Source organism: Seriola aureovittata, chromosome 14 (genome assembly GCF_021018895.1).
Source record: "Seriola aureovittata isolate HTS-2021-v1 ecotype China chromosome 14, ASM2101889v1, whole genome shotgun sequence".
Taxonomy (NCBI): domain Eukaryota; kingdom Metazoa; phylum Chordata; class Actinopteri; order Carangiformes; family Carangidae; genus Seriola; species Seriola aureovittata.
Window position 1 is genome coordinate 5,675,226 of NC_079377.1, and position 23,794 is coordinate 5,699,019.

Here is a 23,794-nt window from a genome sequence, read left to right on the forward strand (position 1 = left end):
AACACATTCAGCAGTGGAACCACTGCACTACTCTGCTTTGCTTGAAATTTTGTCTGAAAAACACATTACATTACGGGGGCTGAGAGCTATCACTGTGCATCCAGGTGCTCAAACAAATTGCTGTTGCATGTCTCATTAGATATAACCTATCTGACATTGTCATGGTAGGGTTCCACTCTTCTATTTGCATCATGCAGAAACACCTGTCAGAAAAGCATGCCACTTTTCTTCAGCAAATGGAACTATTCATGTAAAAATCTCATGCATTATAAGTTTAAACAAGCAATTTTTTAAAAGATCCATCAACTTTTTCACCTTTAGTTCACTCAAGATGACACCATGTGGCCACTATACTGCTGTATCTTTCTCTCAAAAGCAAACACGATTTTCTCTCTCTCTCTTTTTTCCCACTCTCCACTGTACTTCTCTACCTCCCTCAACCAGAAACTGGATCCAGGCTCTGTCTGCCTACGCCACCTCCAACTTCTTGCGGGCAGCGGAGCTCGGATCAGAGATCAGGGAGCCGTGGGTGGTTGGAAATGCAGCCATTTACCTGTGGAACTACAGCAGCCACTTACTAGCAGCTGGCGAGTACCAGTGCTTGTTTCTCCCCTTCCAGAGTCTGGTGGAGATGCTACGAAAGATAGAGTTCACTGGGTAGGCTGGGTTTATAAACTAGTATCATTCTGTTATAGGGAGTAGTTAGGGTGTTTGGCCTGTAGTTTTTGTAAATTTTATTTTGGTCCTGTACTAAAAAAGAGCCAAGCTGCTCCTCTGATGCATGAATGACGTTGATATGAACTTCTTTATAAACAGGTCGGAACCTGAATATCACATGCGTTTGGTAAAAACTCATTCACAAAATGTCAGCATTCGTAGAAACATGCAACATAGCTGTTTTCAGACTGATGACTGTACATATTTTAAATTACTCAGTGGGTTTTCAAAGAGTTTCATCAGCCCAGCAGTCATTTTCTCAACCCTCAGTGGGCTACTGTGGATGCAAAGTCATTCAGTGCAGGTGAAACATGAAAATTATTACTTTTTCAGCTAATAACAGCAATATGTACACCTGTCCTCAGAGAATCACTTTAGGCATAGTCAAAGTTGACTTCTGAAAAATGTTTGTAAATGTATTCTCTATGGCATTACAGCTAATTCACACAATGAGAGGCAGTTTAAGCTCTGCTCTTATTTTTGACTATGAAAAGAAGCAGTGAATGTTCATGCAAACCGACCAAACTGTCCTTGGGCATAACAATAATTATGTGAATTTTCAGTTTCAGTGACATAACATACAGTAGACGGTAGACAGTAGAGTAACATACATTTTTCTGTCCAAATTTGTGGTAAGGGTTTATACTTTTAGGAAAAACTAAAGTATGAAAAGATGCCTTCAAGCTCAACTTCCTGTCGTTGTTTTTGCCAGATAACATCATTTTTGAGAGTTCTTTACATTGTGTTTCTCAGGAATCGTGCCCTAGTTGTGCTGCTATGTGATGCTGTGGCCCGGGGTTTGATCCAGCCTCTATGTGGACCAGAGAGTGTTGAAGAAGCCCTGCAAGGAGACAAAAGCAAAAGCAGAGCTGAAAAGGGGATGGAGAAGGCTGCCACTGCCACTGTTTTCTTAGACCCTGCTGCTCAGCAGGACGTCCGCATGGCATTAGAGGTATGTTAGTGTGCGTATGTGGCATTAGGATGGGCACCTTTAATTAATATATTTGATGCATATCAGCCCCACAGAAGTGTTTATGGAGAATAGTGATTTTTGGTTTTGTTAAGGCTGCACGGTGGTGCAGTGGTTAGCGCTGTCGCCTCACAGCAAGAAGGTTCCGGGTTCGAGTCCTGGCTCGGCCGTGGGATCTTTCTGTGTGGAGTTTGCATGTTCTCCCTGTGCCAGTGTGGGTTCTCTCCGGGTATTCCGGCTTCCTCCCACAGTCCAAAGACATGCAAAATGGGGACTACGCTAATCGGATACTCTAAATTGAGTGGCTATGAGTGTGAATCTCTAAGTGTTTGCCCTGCGATGGACTGGCGACCTGTCCAGGGCGTACCCCGCCTCTCGCCCAAAAAGATGCTGGGATAGGCTCCAGGCCCCCCGCGACCCTACTACAGGATAAGCGGTAGAAAATGGATGGATGGTTTTGTTAAGTTTCAGTTACATTATTGTAGCATTAGGCTTTTGCAGTGGCAGGTGTGAACTACCACCTACACTAATTCATCTACACCAACATGTGCATAAAACTTGCTTATGGCACCATATATTTGCATAAATCATTACAGATACATTGATATCCACATGGATACAAAATTCCTTCTAAATAATAAATTGTATAACAGCTGCACACATAACTATACATTTGCATAAAAATGTCTTTTTTTAATCATATATTTGTATTAAAAGTCCCTACATCCACAATTATTTGCAACATCATGAATTAAGTCACTATATTTGCATAAAGATGAAAAACTACAAACTCAAATTGGACGGACAATTGCACAATCACTGATTTTGTCCAAAACTTCTCTAGAAGATAAGAAATAATCATTCTTGATTGAGGTCGAGAGAAAATGTTATAATACTTTCCCCAGGGTTGAGAAACCTCCAAGTATCATGCAACATGAAATCATGACAACTCAGTGACCAGCTTTTCTGCATGTACATTAATCAAAACATGTGAAGTTGGATATCTGTTGATTATTTGAAGCATACATGCTTGACCCTCTGCCAAGTCTCTCCCAGACTGATTGTGGTGTTTTGAGACACTTTTTTCACTGTCTGATCTTTCCAATGTAAAAACAAAACAGTCTGAAATCCCAACATTCAAAGCTTAAGAACAGATTGGTATCTCTGAAAAGAGCTGTAAGGAGTGTGTTGAGGAGTGTGTATATAATCTTTGAATGACGTTTGCTGAATCTTTGGGGATATATTATGATCACAAACTCAAATTTTAATCTTTTGTACAGATATTACACTGCAGACATTATGCACAAAACAGTTTACGCAATCTTTGAAAGTTTTCAACTTTCCAGTCCCATTTTTTTTTTCACCTTTCTAACCGCAGTTTGAACCAGCAAATGTTACTTTTAATCTTCCAAAGGTTCTCTTAATTTTATGAATTATGAAACAGGTAAGTATCATACAGATACTGTCATCCTCCATAAAATGTGGCTGGTAAGTAAGCTGTTAGTACAGCTACCCCCTGAAATATATTTCAAAGAAAAGGGCCACTTTGTACATGTTGAGGCTTAGCGCTTAAAGCAAGAAAAGGTCATAGATTAGATAGACATTGTTCAGGATTCATTCAGTATCTCTTTGCATCTGTATCTAAGAAATACGAGGCCTTTGAGGAAGCATTAAGTTGTGACACGTTTTGAAGCATCACAGGTGAAAAGTTGAAGAGTCTCGGGGCGTCTTTTGTTATCTCATTCATTCACATACATTACTCATCTGACCATGCAAGCACACACATGCGTTCACACTCACATGCAGCTTTCATGACTGGGTTTCTTTGTGCCACTGGAGTTTGATATCTCTGTTCTCTTTGCTACTGTTGCCAATTAAGCCCCATTTCTTTTCTCCTTTTCTATCAAAGGTTCCAGCATGAATATCAGCTCTAACTTCAGATGAAAGTCACTTTATCAGTGAATTATTAACTAAATTTCATTGTATCCGTCCCCTTTTTGAAGGGAAGATAAAAAAATAAGCCTTTCCAATACATTTTTCATAAGTCGTCCACAGCAGGGTCAGATACAGTGTCTGACTTGTAAAAGTCTTGAGTGTTTTGTGTATTTGTTTCAGATCTGCAGCTTACAGGCTGGCAGAGGGCTAGAAAAAGTTCAGGTTGTGGGGCGTCGTGTGGCGTAGTGGTCTAAGCAGGCGCCCCATGTGTAGAGGCTACAGTCCTCGCTGCAGTTGGCCCCGGTTCAAGTCCCGCATCGGACGGCCTTTACTGCATGTCATTTCCCCTCTCTCTGCCTCCCCATTTCCTGTCTCTCTCCACTATCCTGTCCAATAAAGGCACAAAAGCCCAAAAAAATATACTTTAAAAGAAAAAGTTCAGGTTGTGTTGTCAGTTCTCCAGATATGTATCATAATGTGTAGTATTTGATAGACACTTTGATCAATATTCACGTTTTTAACATCATTCAGGATTACACATTATACTGAATGTGTTAATGTCACGTGTTACCTATAGAGCTTTTCAGTCAGCTAATACCGTATCAAGTACTTCTTGTTATTTTCTACACTTTCACCTAGCTCTGTGACTACGCCCTCCACATATCCAACTGCAGCATCCAAGGGGAGGCGGTCCCCATTGCAGCAAGGAAACAGGTGGTGGCCACATGGGTGCAGATCAAGAGGCTGCTGCAACAGCAGATCGGCTCAAAGATTGACACTAAAGATGAGGTACCATTCTCCACAACTCTGGCTTTTGTAAAGTTACTAATCTACTGTATGTTTAGGGTCCTAATAAGCATTTGAAAGCAATGTTTATAATTATAAGATTTTACACTGTAGTAACTACACGAGCACACTGTGCATTGGGGTTACAGTTGATAAGAATATGGCATGAGTATAATTTCTTATTTTCAGTGTGATTTTAGTGCCTTAGTGTCCTGGCCAATTAGGATTTCAGTAGTCTTTGGATACTGATTCAGAGTATCTTTACTTACAGTTTTTCTCCATTGCTTTGATGCATTGCCTAAAAACAAAAGGCCCATTTAGAGAATAGGTTAATGAAACAATAAAACTATTTTCCAGTTTGTGAAACAGCGTGGTCCTTCATATGCTTCATACTTCTTTTTTTTTACTTGAAGGGGCAGATATCCTCTGTGTGTATTGTATCTAAGATAAAAATGGAGGATGAATCATGGCTGAGACAACAGTATGGTTGTGTCACGACATAATCATGTCACATTCATAGTGTATGCTGTTTTATGGTCTAATCACAGTTCTTCTAAAATGTGGTTATGATATTGTAGGCTCATTGTGCCTGACATTTTTATTAATCTTTTTGATGTTGTAGGTGTTACCTCCTTCATCTCCATATTACAGCATTGTATCCGTTAGTCTGCAATCATCTCCGGATGATTGTACCGTTTTGCTGTGAGACCAAAATGTGGGGAAAGTATTTATACAATTTGTCAGTTAAATGGACTATTTGATTAGTCACCATAATCCTATGACCATTTGTCAGCCAAGAGTTCCGTGGCGTACATTTCAGCTTGATGGCACTGAGTCACAACTAAATGAGGTTTGTTTTTTTTTCTGTGCAAATGAAGAAATACAGTGTTAATATAAATTGGGTTTATCTCTTATTGCAATCAATAAATCAGTCATCAACTAATTTTCTACACAGTAGGAAGTCATACATTATCAACAAGGCCATCTCTTCGATATTTGGGACACATATAACATGATAATCATACTGCAGGTCCATGTATAATTTATAGGCAAGTAGTAATACATGTATAGGTCTTTTGTATAATTGAACTTAAAGGATTTGTGTATATACAGCAGAGGATGGTACAGAAATGCTTAGTATGAATTGTTCTCTCTCCTGTTTTCAGTGTGAGAATGAGGAAGTGTCAGCGATGACGCGCGTGCTGATCGGAGTGGAGATGCTCCAGTGCAATAGGAACCCGAGGCATATGGAGTTCTCTGTTCCCAGTCTTTCCTCAGTATGTATTTCGCTGTTCACATTTTCCTACTGTGGCTGCTGCCAAACAAACAGATGCCGAAATGACCTATGAGCCTTCAGAGCCTGTCTACATCTCATCATGTGTCAATACCTTCAAGATACTGTAGCTCTCTCTATCATCGTGCTGTGGTCGGATTAAAATCATCAGAGATTTCTTTGACATGATATGTTATTTGCATGTTTCTGTGGATAAATCCTCACTCTAACACTTCAGGCCCTTTAGCTTTTTTCCACACCTTTATCTTCTTTCACCATGTCTCTCATCCATCCATCTGCCCACGGCTCTCTTTTCTTCTCCTTTCTGTCTCCTAATTTTTACTCATTCCTTCCACTTCTTTTTGAGTTATATACTCTCCGCCTTTTTGCGTCACTCTCTACACACTGCTTTCTATGCTCTTCTTCTATCAGCTTTTCATTATCTGCATGCCACCATTCACTTTCTTCATTCTTTTGCTACCTTCTTCTTCTACCTACTTTGCTCCCTTACTTCCAGGTTTCCTTTCCCTATGCTAGCCTTCACTTTTTTACTTAACCTACCCCTGTGCTTTCTTGTTATTTACTTCCTCCTTCTCTTTTCCCTCACTGATCCTTTCTTCATTTCTTTCCCTTCCTTTTCTTCTCTTTTCTGTTCCATCACCTTTACCTTTCCCCCTTTCACTCACTACTTATTGTTTTTTCCCATTCCCTGCTTGTATTATTTAATTTCCCCGTTTACTTTACCCCTTTCCTCCTTTCTTTCTTTCTTTTCATTCCCTCCTCGGTTGCCTCCCCTCTTTTGTCCGCCCTCCCTCTTCTCACATCTTTTCTCTAACTTTCTCCTCCCCTTTTTTCCCACACTCCCTTTTCTCATGTGTTTGCACTCCCTCCCCTCCTCCTCCCTTTTCCCTCACCACGTCCATTTTTCTCCCCTCCCCTTTCTCCTTTCTCCTCACCTAAAGCTGGTGAGCATGGCATCAGAATGCAGCTGGACGGACGCCGTGGTGGAGATGCAGGTGTGGAGCCAGCTGGCTGCCTTCTGCCACTATGCCAAGGAACACAGCTTGGTGTTGTGCTGCACCAAGAGCGCTCTGCAGCTGGAAGAAGCAGCAGCAAAGAGCCTAAACACCATGCCCTGTGTTTTGTAAGTGTAGTTGGATGATTAAGATTTATTTAAACAGTAAAGAACTTTTAGAAATACAAAGGTAGATTTGTCTTTTTTGTCTATTGTTAAAAATAGGCAAGGGAGACGACGCTTGATATGAATGTGTGTGGAAAAGCATTAGAGTTGGGTATTAGGGGTGGTTGAGATTTATGCTTCCGAAGCTCTCTGAGGGGCAGGTGACATCTTGTGCATATTCAAGAGTATTGCAGTTGATATAAATAAGCCATTTTCATAAATGTCATTTTTTCAAGTTTAAAAGTTTTAATTAAGTTGCCAAGTTTTACGTTTTGGTTGATTGATCGATTGATTGACTTTTACTGACAGCTAATAAATGCTATCATACACCTAGGTATGACCTTACTGCAGTGAATGAGATACTAAGCAGTGCAGCCTGTTTGAGGGGCTTGAGCTTAGTCCATGAGTCCAATGGAGATCTACACACTTACAGAGAGGCTATGAAGGTGCTTCTCTCCAGTGTCAGGTGCTGTTTACTGTTAATTTATGTATTGACTAATGTCTTTGACTGCAAGAAATTTGTTTGTTTTTTTACATTCTCTTAATCTACTCTTACTTATCTGCTTGCTCTCTTCTCTTGCCCACAGCTATGCAGAAAAGGCAAAGAATCCAGCATTGTGTGTCACAGCTGCCAGGCATTACTGGAACACTTGTCTACTCCTGACACATACTCCCGAGGAAAGATGGCAACTCCAAGATCCCCTGGAGAGGATCCTGAATGCTCTGGTTCATACCACCACTAAACATGCAAATGTAAAAATCCCTCTTCAACCACATTTATACTATCATATTCCTCCATATAAATTCTGGCAATTTTTCATGTTGGTGTCATGTTTGAGCAGGAGACTGAGTTTTTTTCTTGATTCTCATTCAAATCCTATTAAAATTTACATAAATTTTCCTCTAAGTTTTAACTAGAACAAAAGCAAAAGAAAATCCTTTGAAGGTCTTTCTGTGACATTTGGACCCTTTCAGGTCTTCATCAGGAAAGTGACCACCATTGGGGGCATTGCACTGTGTATATGGGCACAAAACTAATGATTTCCTGTTGTAGTCAGCCAGGTCATCTGATATATAATTCAGCCACACTTAGAAAATGACCCACCAGATCCATCATCAAAAATTTAACTAGTACTAGCAACAAAATGAACAGCAAGTGAGCAAAACAAGAATTGAATGACAGCCAGAACTGACCTTTTATGCCTTGTTATTTTTTCATTCCCTTTTTGTTCTATTTTTTGGTTCACTTTTTTAATGACTCTAGTTTGGTTGTTATCAAACATAGTAAAATATGCATCAAAGTTTGATGAAAATTTTTTCTTTAGGGTGCTACAGGGAAGGAGTTGTAGGTGTGCTGAAGTGTGAGAAAACATTTTCCCATTAGACAGCTGTTCAACTGCAAAATAACTTAAAATCAATAATTAAAGGCAGCTTATGTGAGAAATTCAGAATGATGTTCATCTGCGGTGTTCTTTCCAACTTGACACTGTTCTTCACCAGTGCTGTGACCCACAGTCAGTCGGGAACAAAAGCTTAATCTGTCTTGTCTTAATAGACTTAGTGTTCATTTTTTCTGTATGGGATTCCAAGTGTGAATGTCAGAAACAATCCACATAATTAAAAACTGACTCTAAGTGTGGAAGGGGGCAGGGTTGTACACAGGGCAAGGTCACATAACAATGTATATATGATATACATCACTGAGCTTTAAGTATCACCAACTATCCACCACCAACGCTCTTCTATCATTCTTCTAGCGACTTAAGTATTAATCTTCCCCCACTTCTATTTCAGAAACAGAACAAAGTGAAAGGTTTGCTGACCTCGACAGCACTGCCTCTTGGGAGTTCTAAACATGAAGCAACAGGTGAGTTGAAAAAGGACCAGAAATAACTTACCCTTTGCAGATGGCTTCATATTTAGTTTTACTTCCTGCTATGGCACTGAGTGGTTTTATTTGCACCACTACTGTAAATAATTGATAGTACAAAATTCATTTCAGCATAGACAATTAAGTTTTGAGCCCTCTGACATTTGCATTTGTATTGTCTGTTTGGACTGTTAGATTTCTAAGATGATGAACACATACTTGCTTTCATTTGTTTATTGATCAGTCTTCTAAATATGTGTTTTTGTGTATGTATATATGTGTCCCTGTAGTAGGTGAAGAGGACCTAACCCTGAGAGCAGCCATTTACAGTTTGCTGCTCCACATCCACATTGATAAAACAGACTGGAAAAATGCTCTGCAGCTGCTGGACAAAGCTACCAGAGACATGCCTCGCAGCAGACACAGACTGTAAGTAAACTTGAAACTTGACTTGAAAAGGACAGGAAAGATAGAAATACAGAAAGACAAAGGGAAATCTAATTGTCCTCTGTGTTTTACCAGATCTCTGCTGAAACATTCTATACTGGTGAAAGCACGACTGGGGGCAAGTGTATTGATGGACATGCAGAAGTTTCAAGACGAAGGAGAGCAGTGCTGTTCATTTATGTGGCATCAGGTGGCACTGTGTGCTGGCAATATAAGCCAGCAGCTGACCTGCTACCAGAAATCCATCACATCTCTGTTGGTAATACCTCTGCTCTGGCACCATTTTTATATCCTTACCGAAAGCTGATCCATAAGCAGATTAATGCAGACAGATCATGTTGTAAATCTGTCATATGAGAGATTCTACTCATTAAATCCATAATTTTATTTTTTGTGTGGTTTGCTTGAAGTAAAGACAAAAATGAGCATGAGGCTCAAGCACCATCTTGTGGGGCCAGAATGTCACTACAGCTTATTTCCAAGGACTCCTTGGTGTGGCCTGGAAAGAGGAGAGTGCACACATACATCCTTGTAACACAGGGGCTAAATCATGTTTTGTTAGATTTAGGATTAGTGACGTGATTGTCCAACACATGGCAATGGAACTTTGTCTTGATGAGCTCATGAGTGAAAAGCAAACAGTACAAACAAAGTCAAAATGTTAATGTTGTGGTTTGTTTGACTTTTGTGTTGGTGATACAGAGCACAGAGACTCAGTGGCAGAAGGTCAACCTTATGCTGGAGTTTGGAGAGTGGCTGTATTGTCACAACTTCCCCAAAGCCACTGCCCAACACCAGGTTGAGTGGGCCATAGACATCCTTCTACACCTGGAACCTGAACAGGAAGAAGGAGCAGGTAGGACTTGTTCATTGTATCTTGACACAGCTTTGTAAATTACCATTTAGTTTTTAATTATACTACTGTGAACTCTTTAGACTAGAGGGAAAGGTAACAGTTTCCCCTCTAGGTACACATGTGGGCATGAAACACAGATATCTCAGAGGTCCATTGCCATATGGTTCAGCTTTTGTGTACAGCTGCACATGTGCATGTGCGAGTACACTTTTATTTTAGGGAATTCCTGATGTTTTACACTGTGTTAGTCAAAGGGGAATAACATCTCGTCTGTCAGACTGGAAAAGGGCCATGTCACAGCTTTTTGATGGTTGCATCAGCAATGGAATTTAGTGTTTGTGCTTTCATTTCAGTTGTTACTCTTTGTAAACAATAAACCAAGCAAACATTGTTCAGAGGAAAAGGAGCTGACCAGACAAAGACACAGATTTCTCAAGTCCCATGTGGGTACCCTCTGAGAATAGCACAGAACTCTTTTTAGTCTCCTTCCATGAGCCTTTTGTTATTCAGACAAACTGAACATTCAAGTAAAAGAAAAGGTGGAAACTGATTACAGAGATACTGTATGTGTCTCTGTATCACTGGCTTCACGCATAGTTGTTTGAAATAATGTTATTGATGCTCTTCAATTACATTCAGAGATTATTGTATGTATCTGTCTTGTCACGGTAAATGGTGTATGTATATCTTTCCTCTAGAGGACAAGTCAAAAAAGAGGGGTTTACGTTCAGTGGAATGTGAGTCTCTGGTGGGAGTCCAGGGCTTGTCATTCATGCAAAATGTGTCCAGTCTGAGAGATGTGCAGCGCCTTGACTGCTTAGTCCGAGCACACACTCTGCTCGCTGTCATGGCAGACAGGACTTCACCTGAGCACCAGCTTAACCTGCTCAGAGCCTACACCTTTGTACTTCAAATATGGCAGGTACTGAATCTTTACTATAACATTGTCCAATCACTTAACTTTGACAATGTGGTTGAGGCCTATCTTCCAATGCAAATTATGTTTGAGTTGAGTACTGAATGTGCATATGTGGGCATTGTATTTTACCACAGGTTTCCATGTCAGTTGCTTATGAGATTTCCATTGATATGGCAAAGAATCAGCCACTTCAGCCACCTCCCTCTGCTGGATCCAAAAAAGGCAAAGAGAAAGGCAAAGGCAAGAAAGATGTAAAAGTGAAAGATGTAAGTCCTGCAGCTCAAATTGGACGATCAGCCTCAACAGCAGAGCTGGTATTGTTTTCCCCTTGTCAGTCTGTGTGCGCGCGCGTGTGTGTGTGTGTGTGTGTGTGTGTGTGTGTGTGTCTGTGTCTGTCTGTCTGTCTGTCTGTCTGTCTGTCTGTCTGTCTGTCTGTCTGTCTGCGTGCCTGCGTGCCTGCGTGCCTGCGTGCCTGCGTGCCTGCGTGCCTGCGCGTCTGCGCGTCTGCGCGTCTGCGCGTCTGTGCGTCTGTGCGTCTGTGCGTGTGTCAACATGGCAAATTCTGGTCCTGAAAACACTTATTGTAGTGGGAACTACCATAACCATTGTACATATTCTCTGTATGTTTTTTAAACTATGTTTTAAAATACTGTCTTATGATTGATTATATATATATTATGAATGAACATTCATAATGAAGTTAAAATATTCTTGACAAGTATTTACTGAACTTTATTTAAATGTACTTATACATTTTAATAACAAGAAAAAGATCAATTCTACGTCTCATTGTTTCACCAGACAACACCTGCAGAAGAAAGAGCTAAACCTGTTGTCCTGGATCAGGCACTTCCTTCCTCACCGAAAGACTGGGCTCGCTACATCTGTCCTGACCAGGCCAGGCAGATATTCAGAACCAACAGTAACCCCCACTGTATCAATACACACAGCATCGCAAAGCAGGCAAGACTACCTCTCCCTCACATTTCTCTGTGTCATGACCATCTGCTGTCTATGGTATTGTCTCTGATTTCAATATTGTTTTCAACAAGAACTGTATCAACTGCCTATAGAATCAAAGGCTCGGCTGGCAAGAGCATGAACTTGGTTATCAGTGTTGCTCTAAGAAGTTGTCATTTGTTGGTCAGGAGGAGGTACATTAATTGATGTTTGTGGATCACATTAAGATGTTGGTTGAATCCCCAATATTCTGAATTAAAGGTGACATTCTTTAGATGAAAATCTTCAAGATTTAACTAGTTTGGAAATGAAACAAACAGACCATTTCCTATTCTGATTAAAAACTGGAAACTATGTAAAACATTAAATTGTAAAAGCATTAGAATGAGATTTTTAATTCTTCATTTTTCCCTGTGTTCATTTGTTTGGCTGCAGACTCAAAGCCTGTTTTTTCTTGACCTGCTGGAAAAAGAGCTTCACTCACTCTCACTCGATAACCTGACCCTGCCCATAATGCATCTAGCTGAAACCATTGCTCATGACCTTTTGGATGGGAGGAGCCTCTCTGACCTCTACCGACTTAGGTGAACACACTACATTAAAGGAGAACTCCTCTAGAGACTTGAGACAACTTCACCACCAGAGGCATAATACACCCAATTTACAATCAAACTGCTTGAGTCTGAACATGTTAATGAAGTGCAGTGCCAGATAGGGTGAGTGCTCTTTTAATATTTTTTAGGGATATGAACAGCACTGAGATAGGTCTGATTTATTTAGGTTGGTGTGATCCAATTCACTTTGTTTAAATTGTGTACCTCTATAAGAGCATGATTTCACTAAAGTCTGCTGTCATATATTTAAACAGTTAAAACCCAGGGAATCCCAAAAAACTGAGTGAATGAGGAGCATAAACTTACAGCACCATTTACTTTGAGAAATCCTGTTAATACCCAATAAGTCAGTTTTGTGTGGTGACGTTTCCTGTTGTTCTTTTTTGACCTAATTAGGATTGTGAGGACCTGTTTCCAGCTGGGTTTGGAGACACATTCACCATATCAGGAGACACTCCTGAACTTGTGCAGAATCCAAGAACAAGAACAGATGGAGTACGTCAACTCAGCTATAAAGATTTATTAGCTGCACATTTTTCTTCAATAACCAAATAATACTCTTGACTTCAGGTGCCACAAAGTGATTGCTTGTTCGCAGGGAAGGAGACGCCTTCACAAAGCTTACAATCAGGTCAGCCTGCTGCTCACAAAATCAATATATGATTTTATTTTGCATCAAATGATTCACATTCACAAGGATTTACAACTTTTAATTAACTCTATTTCATTACTTCATATAGGATGATTGGCAAGTGCCTACAAGTAACTAACTGTACTTAATATTGGCAAAGGAAATTTACCGTATGCTCTAATTACTACTTTTATAATGTAACACTGATTGATGGCAGATTAATATATGAGGTTCATGACAGTCTAATGACTTGTCTCATAAACCTGGAATGAGTGTTCACTCTTAATGGTTTGAATTTTATATTGAAATCTACAGGGCTCATCTCATGAACCTTAATATGATAACGCTTAACAGAGAACATAAGAGTGGTTTTTCGCTGTTGCACCCATTTTTTCACATGGTGGTGTTGATGGTTGTGTGTGTTTGCACTTGTTTATGCAGCTTTCTGTTACATGGTACAGTATGTCTTGTGTGTATCCAACCTGCTCCAATTGACTGCTTTAAAAATCATTATCTGTTTACAGTTTGAGTCACTTTAGAAACAAAATGAATTGTCCCGTATTGTCATTTGTCATTTTTCAGAAAGCTGAGATGGATGAAAACGTTGGGAGACACGGTATGGATGTGTGTGCTCAGGACATTTGGCTGAACAAAGCTGAGGTTTGCCTCAGCATGGGGCTCTATCAACCTGCCCGGGACCTCCTGGCAGAAGCTCATGTAGTGGCTACGGTGAGTTGAAAGAGAAGAAGACCACAGTGCCAGGCTCTGACAGAAAATAAAATGTGAACAATAAATCTTGCTTAGATTGAATGAAAAATGTTGTTTTACTATCATGGCATACCAGACTGGACCAGCATTACATCTGCAATGCCAACAAATATTTTCTGTAGTTACATGAAAGAAAAAGGTTACTGGTATTTACTGTAATATACTCTAATGACTGTTTTTCAAATTCTCTCTGTTCAGGAGCTTGGCGATCAGAAAACAATTGCAAGAAGTTTGCTCAGTCTGGCCACTCTGGCTTGTGAAGAGCAGAACCATGCCCAAGCTCTGATCCTGCTGGAAAAGGCTCAAGCCCTGGGTGGGGATGAAGTGTTCTGGTACCAGCTCACCCTCACTAAGGTTAGAGCTGTAGCAGGCCAAAGACTCCAAGATGCACAAACCAAGGTATAGATTTGCCAGCTTCTAACAACCACATACAGTCCAGTTAGCTTGTTTTCATAGTGAATACATTTCGCACTGTGCTTTTTTCTTTCACAGGTTATTCAGACTATAAAACAAGGCTGTGGGGCTCTGAAGCTGGTTCTGGAGCAGCGGGTAAACAGAGTCCCAGAGCTCACATTCTTGATCACCTCCTTAGAGATGAGGTAACCTCAAATCTGTGTAATCAAAACTGATGAATGTGTAATTTTTCCTGGTTAATGCTGTGTTGTATTTGATTAAGACTTTTAACATTTCCAAGCCGCACTATTCAAATGTCTTAAATGTCTTCACATAAACAAATGTTTGAAACAAAGTGAGTCAACAACCAACCTTCAGAAACAATTCCTGATTTTTATAAGGTTCAAAAAACCTAAGATGCAGTTTATTGTTTTTACTCTGAGGCTTTAATAGAAACATGTACACACACACATTCACAGTGGATCACCACACCTTAAGTCTATAGTCATGAAGACTATAGAGATGAGGTAACCTCAAATCTATAGTCATGAAGACTATAGACTTAAACTGATAAACTCGAATGAAAGTCAACTATGAATTAATAAAGACCACTTTGCATGTAGGTGGAACATGTTCTTCACACTGTACCGGATAGAATCGTTTTTAAAAACATCTATAAGCACTTAGCCAAACATACTCAAATAAATTGTATCTACAATAGGCATTTACATAACTGGGCAGTTACATAATCTTGTGTTGTGTTCCAGAGGTGCCATGGAATGTATACGTGCCACTGGAGATGGTGAACCTGGAGAGACACTTTGCGCCGAGGCTGCCCAGAAGCTAATGGCTGCCTGTGATACACTCAGAGAGTGTGCCAGTAGTTTCACTAAACTCACTTATAGAGAACAGGCAGCAGAGGCACATGCAGAGTACGCACATGGTGTGAGGTTAGTCTGTCAGGAGCTACTCTAGACCTGACTGGAATATTCCGTAAATAATACAGTATACCATTTGTAAATACAATTTTTGGATGCCTTTTGTCTGCACATAAATCAAACCAAAGAATAATTTCAAACCAATATTTGTCCATATTGCCATATTTGACTCATTTCCTGTCTCACTCACACAATCATACTTTGTCTTCTCTGTTTTGATGAACCCTTACACCACATTATTCCTTTACAGAATTTTAGCCAACCATGCAACTGATAAAGAAGAGAAACAGCGCTTCCTGCTCGATGGCCTCTCCCAAATGCAGCTAGCTGTCACAGCGCAGGAACACCTGGTGCTGAACGCTCAGAGCCCGCTCCCACCACAGAAGGAGGTAAATAAAGTGCATGAGAAAAATCCATCTTTCATTATGTTGAAACAGATTTTCAAAAACAATAGGAGGCATTTCATCTCACACATGTTCTGAGAAACACTCTGTACTTTTGAGGATACTGATCAGCAGAGAATGTGGCTGAAGATAAACGGTAAAAATCACTGACTGAACAGAAGCAGAACGTTTTACACTGCCTTACATCATAAAAAACTTGCTTTGCACAACTGTGAAAGTACATTTGTTTGGCTGCTACACTCCAGCTAGGAAGTTGCATCCTGGCTCAAATTGCTGGCCCATTAATGACACATGCAGATGGCAAATCTTTTGATCCTATTTAATATCTGAGCAGGTTTTTCAGTGCTGAGAGAAGAAAGGAGTTTTCCTGTGAAATGCTTTGTTTAATGCCAGAGAGAGAGGTTGTTTCATTTGTGTCATCTGCATTTTCATTTCCTAAAGGGTCTAATTGACTGAATCTCAATTTTGCTGCAGTTGCTGCATGAGGTCACTAAAGCCCTGTTGTGCCTCTGGGGTTCTAGGCTGTGTGATATGTTAGCTAAATATCATTCGATATGTGTGTGTGTGTGTGTGTGTGCGTGTGTGCGTGTGTGTGTGTGTGTGTGTGTGTGTTTGTTTGTGTGTGTGTGTGTGTGTGTGTTTGTTTGTGTGTGTGTGTGTGTGTGTGCTGGCTTTTATATCTCATACCACAGTTTAACAATGTTCTGATGTTCTGATACAAACAGATAAAGCCTCAATTACTGTGCCTTGTCAACAGCAGACGGGTGTCAGAATCATATTTTATCTGGACACTATACAACCTCTCATACAGATGAGGTTATCTGAGGGCTTCTGTGCCAGAGATGGACTGGCATAGCACTTACTGCAGCCTTGATTTACATGTTGATGAAATCATGTAAGAAAGATTGATTGAGCAACTCTCACACCTGCTGCGAATCCTTGTTCAATTGAGTTTTTGATTAAACCTTCTGTGGGTGTTTGACTAAGCCATTGGAGGCTGGATTGTAGCAGCGTGCTTTCAGCAGATGGTGCTGCTGCCCTGGTATCCAGCCTGCTTTGTAAACAAGACAGCAGCTGCAATCAAGCTCGTTTATTCATATCTTTGAGCTGGGCTAACTTTTGCTCCATATTCAATTCTATCATGTTTAAATCAGTGGTTTTCAGTCTCATTCAGATCATTTGCCATATCTCATATTATCTGATCACGTCTCACTTAAGTAGCTATTTGTCTGTGAACTCATCATCTCAACCCACCCTGCACCTTAACCTGCCACTTGAGAACAAATGTCTCAAATTACCATTTTAATAGTAGTGTAGTAGTAATAGTAACTTTGTGCTTTGAGTTATTTCCATGGTTCATACATTGTGATGTGTATATTTCAGGTGTGTGTTACATTTTCTTTTATGCTCTATCATGTGTGTGCATATAAATTTTCTGTTTTTTCCTTGCTAGAGTCATGGAATGTCACTGGCAGCTTTGCGGAGGCTGCTGCGCCTGCGACTGGCTCTGGCAGACTTTTGTCTGGCGATGCTGGAGGAGCACTGTACTGAGGAGAAACGCCAAGCGCTGTCCCGCGAGAGGAAATCCTCTGCTGAGATAGCACTCGAGGAGTTTACACACTGCACACCTGAGCCCAACTCTATTGAACAGGTTACACAGTGCACACGCATCCTGCGCCAAATATCAAAACTTATATCTTTTTAAATATAATCAGACTTACTGCTGTTACTACAGTAATGATTTACTGTAGTAACAGCAATTAATGTAATAAGATAACAGATTTTACACATTCTGTGTTCTTGTAACAGACTATTGTATTAACTGTATCTACTACAGCATCTACATTTAAAGGATGAGACTGGCATCATTTTATTTTTTTGTTGTCACAAATCCCATAAACACACCAGTACCAACAATGAATTTGTCCTACTCACAAATATAGCTTTTATGCATATGTGCAATGGACCTCCATTGTTGTCCAACATATATTAAAAACATTATGATGACATATTTCTCCACTATAATGAACATGACTATTGTAGCTCAACACATATGGATGAGGCAAATTTCTTTAGAGCTGTATTGTACTTTGTTGTTATAAAATATAAATAGACTCCTGTAATATAAGTCTGAATACTGAAGATGAGAACTCATGGCCTGTAGGTTACCTAAATTAAATGAAGGTTTCAAGCAGAGTCACTGGGACACAGAAAAGGACAAGCTGCAAAAAAAACATTCTTGCAAACATCAACAAGTGAAAGATCCACGTTGATAAAAGCTGCCTTATTATAGGTGAGAGGATTGTGCAGGTTAGTTTCATTTCATTAACACTAATATGCAGAGCAAAACCAAGCTATTTTGTACTTTATAGACTTTATCTGTGACCACCCTTCAGGGAAAATCTCTTGTGGCTTACTAACAAATTATAGTTGTTTAACTTCTGGTAGCTCTGAGGATGTTACCCTCAGCAGACCCTGCTTTTGTCTTCAAATTGAAACTGCTTCACTTGCTTTGAAAGAGGATGCTGTTGTTTATTATTGTCACAGTCACAACCAAACAATTGCAGCAACAACCCATCATTCCAAGTTGGCCTTTCATCAGTATATTTATTTGGTATTACCACTGCCTGGGATTTAAACTGGTCAGTGTTTTGCTTTCATTCAGAATATTTATGTAGGATTTCTCACTAGAGTGCTGGGTTGATGAGAGACAGATATAGTAAGATGTTGAAGAGATGCCAAGGTTCATGGCATATATTCACTCTCCTGTAAGCTACTGCTCCTCTGGAAAAAAGGAGCTAAATATGAGCTGTATATTCATTTATCCAGCATTCACCATAACATGTATTGCTCATAATAATGCAATTTTGAAACAATAATAAAGATTTGATTTCCAGAATCACAATACATACCACAATACATACTGTTACACTATGTAAGAATGCCCTCCATTCTGAATGTGTTTATTACCAGTCAACATATGTTTGGAAAGCCAAATAAGATGATAGTGGTTGCATCACCCAGAACTCTGAATTGGAAATTGCTCATTCAATATTAATAGGTCAGACTGAGAAGGGCTTGCAGTGAATGCGACAAGTGCAGCTCTTCTCTTGGTCTTTATGAATGGTATAATCACATAGACTTGATATAATTCTGTTATTTTCCTAGTAAATTCCTATTTTTCTCTCATTCTCTCTTGCTTTCTCTTTCTTCCTCTGTCTTCATACCACAGGGACTAGCTTTTAAAATTAGAGTACTTCCTTCATGTTTTCTTCACAGACACAACTCCTCTTACAGTCCTACTTCTGTACAGCTTTCATAACAGCTTTGCCTAGTGAAAACTCAAAAAAGATTCCTGTTAAAATAGATTAAACCTGAGGTAGTATTTGCTCCCAAAATGAATTTCTGTTCACCCAGTGCCTGAACATTAATCAATGTGTCCAAACAAATTAAGAGAGCTTTGTGTTTTTGAATAAGTGTATTCCTTGTGATCCGATCCTCATTTGACCTTAACTTCCTTGTGTGTTGTCCAGGAATGGGTGAGTGTTGGTAGCACTTTGGGGCAGGTGGCTCTGGGCCAGCTGGCTGCAGTCACTTCTCACTCCTTGGACAAAGTGGAAACCAGAGCGCGCTGCCTGAGTCTGATGGGAAAGTACCTGAGACTGCTGGCTGTGCAGGAGGACCCCATTTATCTGTGTGCTCTCTGGGACAAACACAAACATGTATGCAACACAAATGTCACTTAAGACATGTAATTGATTATGTGAAGTCATAGAATCTTTTGGAATATTACAGGCAGTCCTTTTTTGGAATATGGACGCAAACACATACATAGATGCACATGCATACACCTCAAAGGCTAATAACCTGGAAAGAATTGCCACACAGAGTCAGAAGCTTATTGTGATAAGAGAGATGAATGTCTGTTTACATAATTTAAAACTTAAATTTTCATGGTTTGTGATCATGAGGGGATTTTATACTGATCACAATCATTGTTCTGTGATCTGGAAATAACTTTGTGCAGAAGGAGGCCTGGCCTGACCCTAAAACTGATTCTGTGGAGGAGGGGAATTCAAAGAATGAGAGATACAGAGAATCAAGCAGAAAAGAGCTGAGGATGACCTCTGCTAAAAGTGCTGAGCTGCAGGTACATACCTCCTGACAAGTGAACCAATCACTCCTGACTCAAATCTAATCCAAGGTCTTTATACTGAGGTTCACCTCACATTTCTAAACTCCCAAAGGTAAATCCCTGGGCGTTCTGAATTGTTCTCGTGTTGAAAGATCTATTGTCCATATCAAACTTGGGGTGGAATAATATGGTGGCAATGTATTAATTATTTGGCAATATTTTAAAATATTAAATAAGATTCAATTGGTGATGATGTAAGATTTAGTTTTCACCTGGGTGTCTGTTTTGAGATTAACTGTATCGATACGAAATTTATTGTTAATGTCTAGATCCCACTTGAATCATACCAAAATTTGATTAATGCTTTCACAGACAGCTCAGTTCATTCCTTCTGCTTTTGTCAGTGGGAAATCAGAAGATTGTTACCAGACAAAATGAGCGTCTTTTAAATTGCAAACATATACAATAAACTTTACATATTATGTGCCTTTTAAACTATTAAGAAATTGTATCTTATTTACAAATGTAAAAGTAAAGCATGTAATAAGACATTGCAATAATGAATATGTGCCTGAGCTGCACACTGATGCTAAACGAAAGTTTAGTCTTGATTTCATTGAGGGTATCAATGTGAAGTATACTGTTACATTAGATTTAAAAAACAGTAATGTAAAGATGGGTGACATTTGAAGATTATAGAAAATTATTAGAATATATCAGAAGATCATCGATGATCAGAAGAGATGGGGATCGGAACTGACGGTCTCCATTATGTGCAAAAAATGCTTTCTAAACAACAATTGAACCTTATATGTGGCTTCAGCTGTCTAAGTTATACAAATTAAGCAGGTATCTTCTGCAGTCAGTACAAAGTTCCATCTTTGTGTCAAGCCACCCCACCCCACCTGTGATTGAGTGATCATGTGGACTTGCATTCACTTTCATAATGTTAAATAATATTTGCATGTTTGTGTGCGTTTGTCACGTCTCTTAACTGTGCAGCGGAGCAGGCATAAAGCCCAGCAGCTGTTGGCACAGGCCAGTAAAGCTCTCGCTGAAGCCATCAGCCTGTGTCTCCAACATAGCCTGCCTTTTTCCATCCTGGCTGATGCCTCTATCAACATGTTGGACTGTCATGGCCAGTCTGAACCTACAGTGGCAGGTCAATATCTTGCCCTGTTTCAGGTATTATGCATCAGATCATATGTGTGAGTCTTTAACTAAACTGTAAGTAATCTGTGTATGTATAAAATAATGTATAAAAATGACATGCTAATCATCAGGTTTCACTTTCAGTCTCATCATTGTTATGCCCATGAACTATGTAGAAAGTTCCATATATAGTACATTGTATGAAATAGTGGTCCATGCTGCCACTGACCAGTATGCACAGCACTCGCTTGGCTTACTTAGTGGTATTCTTTAACATATCATACATCAATTGTAATTCCTGCTATTACCTTTCTTGCTGGCTCCTTCATCTTCTCTTTTTTTCCCAGAGCTGCTGCACTGCAGCTATGATAGCTGAAGTCCTAAGTTCTGCCTGTGCTGACACCAGTGTGTCCCAGCTCTCGGCTCTGCTCAGCCTCCACAGGAAACTGCTCCTTTCTCAGGAGGAGAAGCCCAGCTGCATGCTGAATGGAGCAAAGGACTCCCTCAACAGCCTTTCCAAGGTATTGCATCATTGTATTTAATTTAGCTGCCCCCTAAAAGACAGGGGATCTATTTCGATTTTGAATGTTATCCCAGCAATATCAATAGTGCCAGACACTGATTTTGGTGGACTAACTGGTTATCTGACATATTACATGATAAAGACTATAGTCTTTAATCGAACTGTTTAAATATGTTATTAACAGAAAGAATTATGTCTTCAGAGGCAATTTAAATTGAAGAGATTCTCTATAGTCTCAAGATGAGAGGATTAACATTTTATTTGACAGCATGGACTTGTTATTATTTATAATTATAATTAGTTATAATTATGACTGTTAGTTTTGCAAATCTGAAGAGGTGTTGGACCCATTCTTTTTATATTCTGAAATCAAACATTGAGGACCATTATTTTTACTTTTTATGCTTTCTGAAATGTTTTGATCTTGAAAATGACTTTCTGGTTCGCAGGCCTTCAGCCAACTAACCATCAATCCCAACCACCTAAGCATCCTTGCAGAGCTCCCACCCAACCTGAAAATCCTGCTGCTTCAGCACTCTGAAGATGGGTAATTTCTTGTTCTTATCTCTTTATTCTCACTATTTCCCATTCTTTTCCATGCTATAAATTCTGTCCTTATCTGTCTCTGACAGTATCATGGTACATGAGTAAATGAGTGCAGGTCGCATTAAGTTTAGGCCATAGTCATACCTGGAGCAGAAGGAGCTTGCTGTGTGGTATACCTGCCACTAGAGGCTGATAATTAAAATTACTGTATTTGTGTTTGTGGATGCAGATAAAGGCATTTTAGATATACTTGTGAAGTATTGCATACAGTAAACGGGTAAAGTGTAAATATCCTTGTGTTGGTGTGTTTAATTTTAGGTCAGAAATTTATGGGGCCTTCTATGAAATGAAAAAAGCTCCAGAAAATCAGAAAGGAAAGACTACACAAGTTACAGGTTTGGTGCTTGTTCATTTTTAAAACCAATGTTGACAACACAAAGAGTAATCAGACTAATTATATGAGAGGTGTGGGCAATTTCAAACATAACATTTACTGCATTTATGTATTTTTATACTGCATCTAATTTGTTCCATAGCCCTGGGGAATATGGTCTTCATCACACATACAGTGTTGCATGAGGCATTGTTGTCAGCATGTAAACGGAACCAAATTAATTAAGTATTCCCAAGTAATGTTTATCTGCAAGGCAGATAAAGAATTCCGATTGGTGTGAGGGAAAACAAAAAGCAATGAAATGTAGAAATAAAAAGCAGCTGGATCTCCCTTTGACCTCTCTCCTCACATGACCTTTCCTGGGAATAGTCTGACATAAGTCGTTGTAGAAACAGTTGAAAAAAAGCAGTTGGCTCTTATCTAGACTCATTGCCTGATAATGAGTACAAATTTGTAAAACAGAAAAACAGGGGGCAGAAGAGAGAGGGAGATCTTACAAAAGGAGGAGGAGGAGGAGGAGGAGGTGCTCGCAGGGACCAATTACAAGGCCTGTATGTGTCTGTGAGTATGCATGTCTGATTGTGTATAAGTTCTGTTGTTGCAGGTACCCTGACGTGCTCTAGAGTGGCCAAGGTTTCGGTTTGCCCGCAGGCTCTGCTGGCACTGAGGGAGCAGACTCGGGCCTTTGGCCAGCACACTAGACATTCCCTCCTCAAGGAAGCCTGTTGGCACAGTGCTGAGGGCAGGATGGAGGCCTCTGAGGAACATCAGGTTTTTCCTTGTGTATGTCCTCTTGACACCTCTGCTCCTCTTTCATTCTATTAACATTATCCACTGTGAGTCTGATAAATCAGCTCACTCCACTGCAATTATCATCTCATGTTTTTTTTCTTACTTGCTCAGGAGACAGGGGACAACTGACTTTTACATCCAAGCATTGTGTAGCTAAGGAATGGCCTGAAACAATAAATACTACATCACAGCTGCTGAAACTCTCCTTTTTCCTTCTTCTTGTTCCCCTACACAGAAAACTGCTGCAGATGAAAAGTTAGCACCTCACTTCTGCAAAATTGTACAAGATATGGAAGACTATTTGAATCCACTTCTCACACAGTTTGACTTCTCTTGCTTAAGGTGAAGTATTGTATATGTCATTAGATTCCCCATTATGTCCATTGCTAATTTCATTCCATTTTCTTAGCCTAAGGAAGGAAACTTTGCTACTTTGAAGTGAAGATTTTTAAGTTTTAGAAGTCTGCAGTTACTTATAAAAGGAACTTTTTCATGACAGTGGAGGTTATGGTTCGTATATTTCATATACTGTAAATATCCCTGTTAATGCTGTGTAGTGTGAAAACTACAGATTTTTCTCTCAACAAACAT

At 39.7% G+C, this 23,794-nt stretch overlaps 1 protein-coding gene across 2 annotated transcripts in view; it reads left to right on the forward strand.

Annotated features, from left to right (window-relative positions):
- LOC130181737 (cilia- and flagella-associated protein 46) overlaps positions 1 to 23,794 on the forward strand; it is a 48,754-nt gene that overhangs the window by 13,107 nt on the left and 11,853 nt on the right. For both annotated transcript variants that reach the window (XR_008829625.1, XM_056396128.1), the window contains exons 18-48: positions 445 to 657; positions 1,471 to 1,669; positions 4,262 to 4,411; positions 5,575 to 5,685; positions 6,644 to 6,825; positions 7,196 to 7,327; positions 7,449 to 7,614; positions 8,656 to 8,728; positions 9,022 to 9,160; positions 9,254 to 9,437; positions 9,881 to 10,034; positions 10,733 to 10,956; positions 11,088 to 11,219; positions 11,755 to 11,916; positions 12,349 to 12,497; positions 12,924 to 13,022; positions 13,098 to 13,158; positions 13,741 to 13,887; positions 14,125 to 14,325; positions 14,419 to 14,525; positions 15,087 to 15,269; positions 15,508 to 15,646; positions 17,115 to 17,312; positions 19,195 to 19,383; positions 19,689 to 19,811; positions 20,799 to 20,981; positions 21,296 to 21,469; positions 21,921 to 22,018; positions 22,336 to 22,412; positions 23,016 to 23,194; positions 23,439 to 23,545. Coding sequence is in view for 1 of the 2 variants with exons in the window: in XM_056396128.1 (XP_056252103.1) it covers positions 445 to 657; positions 1,471 to 1,669; positions 4,262 to 4,411; positions 5,575 to 5,685; positions 6,644 to 6,825; positions 7,196 to 7,327; positions 7,449 to 7,614; positions 8,656 to 8,728; positions 9,022 to 9,160; positions 9,254 to 9,437; positions 9,881 to 10,034; positions 10,733 to 10,956; positions 11,088 to 11,219; positions 11,755 to 11,916; positions 12,349 to 12,497; positions 12,924 to 13,022; positions 13,098 to 13,158; positions 13,741 to 13,887; positions 14,125 to 14,325; positions 14,419 to 14,525; positions 15,087 to 15,269; positions 15,508 to 15,646; positions 17,115 to 17,312; positions 19,195 to 19,383; positions 19,689 to 19,811; positions 20,799 to 20,981; positions 21,296 to 21,469; positions 21,921 to 22,018; positions 22,336 to 22,412; positions 23,016 to 23,194; positions 23,439 to 23,545 (4,635 nt within the window). In the remaining variant the exon portion in view is untranslated. The remainder of the gene's footprint in view (positions 1 to 444; positions 658 to 1,470; positions 1,670 to 4,261; positions 4,412 to 5,574; positions 5,686 to 6,643; positions 6,826 to 7,195; positions 7,328 to 7,448; positions 7,615 to 8,655; positions 8,729 to 9,021; positions 9,161 to 9,253; positions 9,438 to 9,880; positions 10,035 to 10,732; positions 10,957 to 11,087; positions 11,220 to 11,754; positions 11,917 to 12,348; positions 12,498 to 12,923; positions 13,023 to 13,097; positions 13,159 to 13,740; positions 13,888 to 14,124; positions 14,326 to 14,418; positions 14,526 to 15,086; positions 15,270 to 15,507; positions 15,647 to 17,114; positions 17,313 to 19,194; positions 19,384 to 19,688; positions 19,812 to 20,798; positions 20,982 to 21,295; positions 21,470 to 21,920; positions 22,019 to 22,335; positions 22,413 to 23,015; positions 23,195 to 23,438; positions 23,546 to 23,794) is intronic.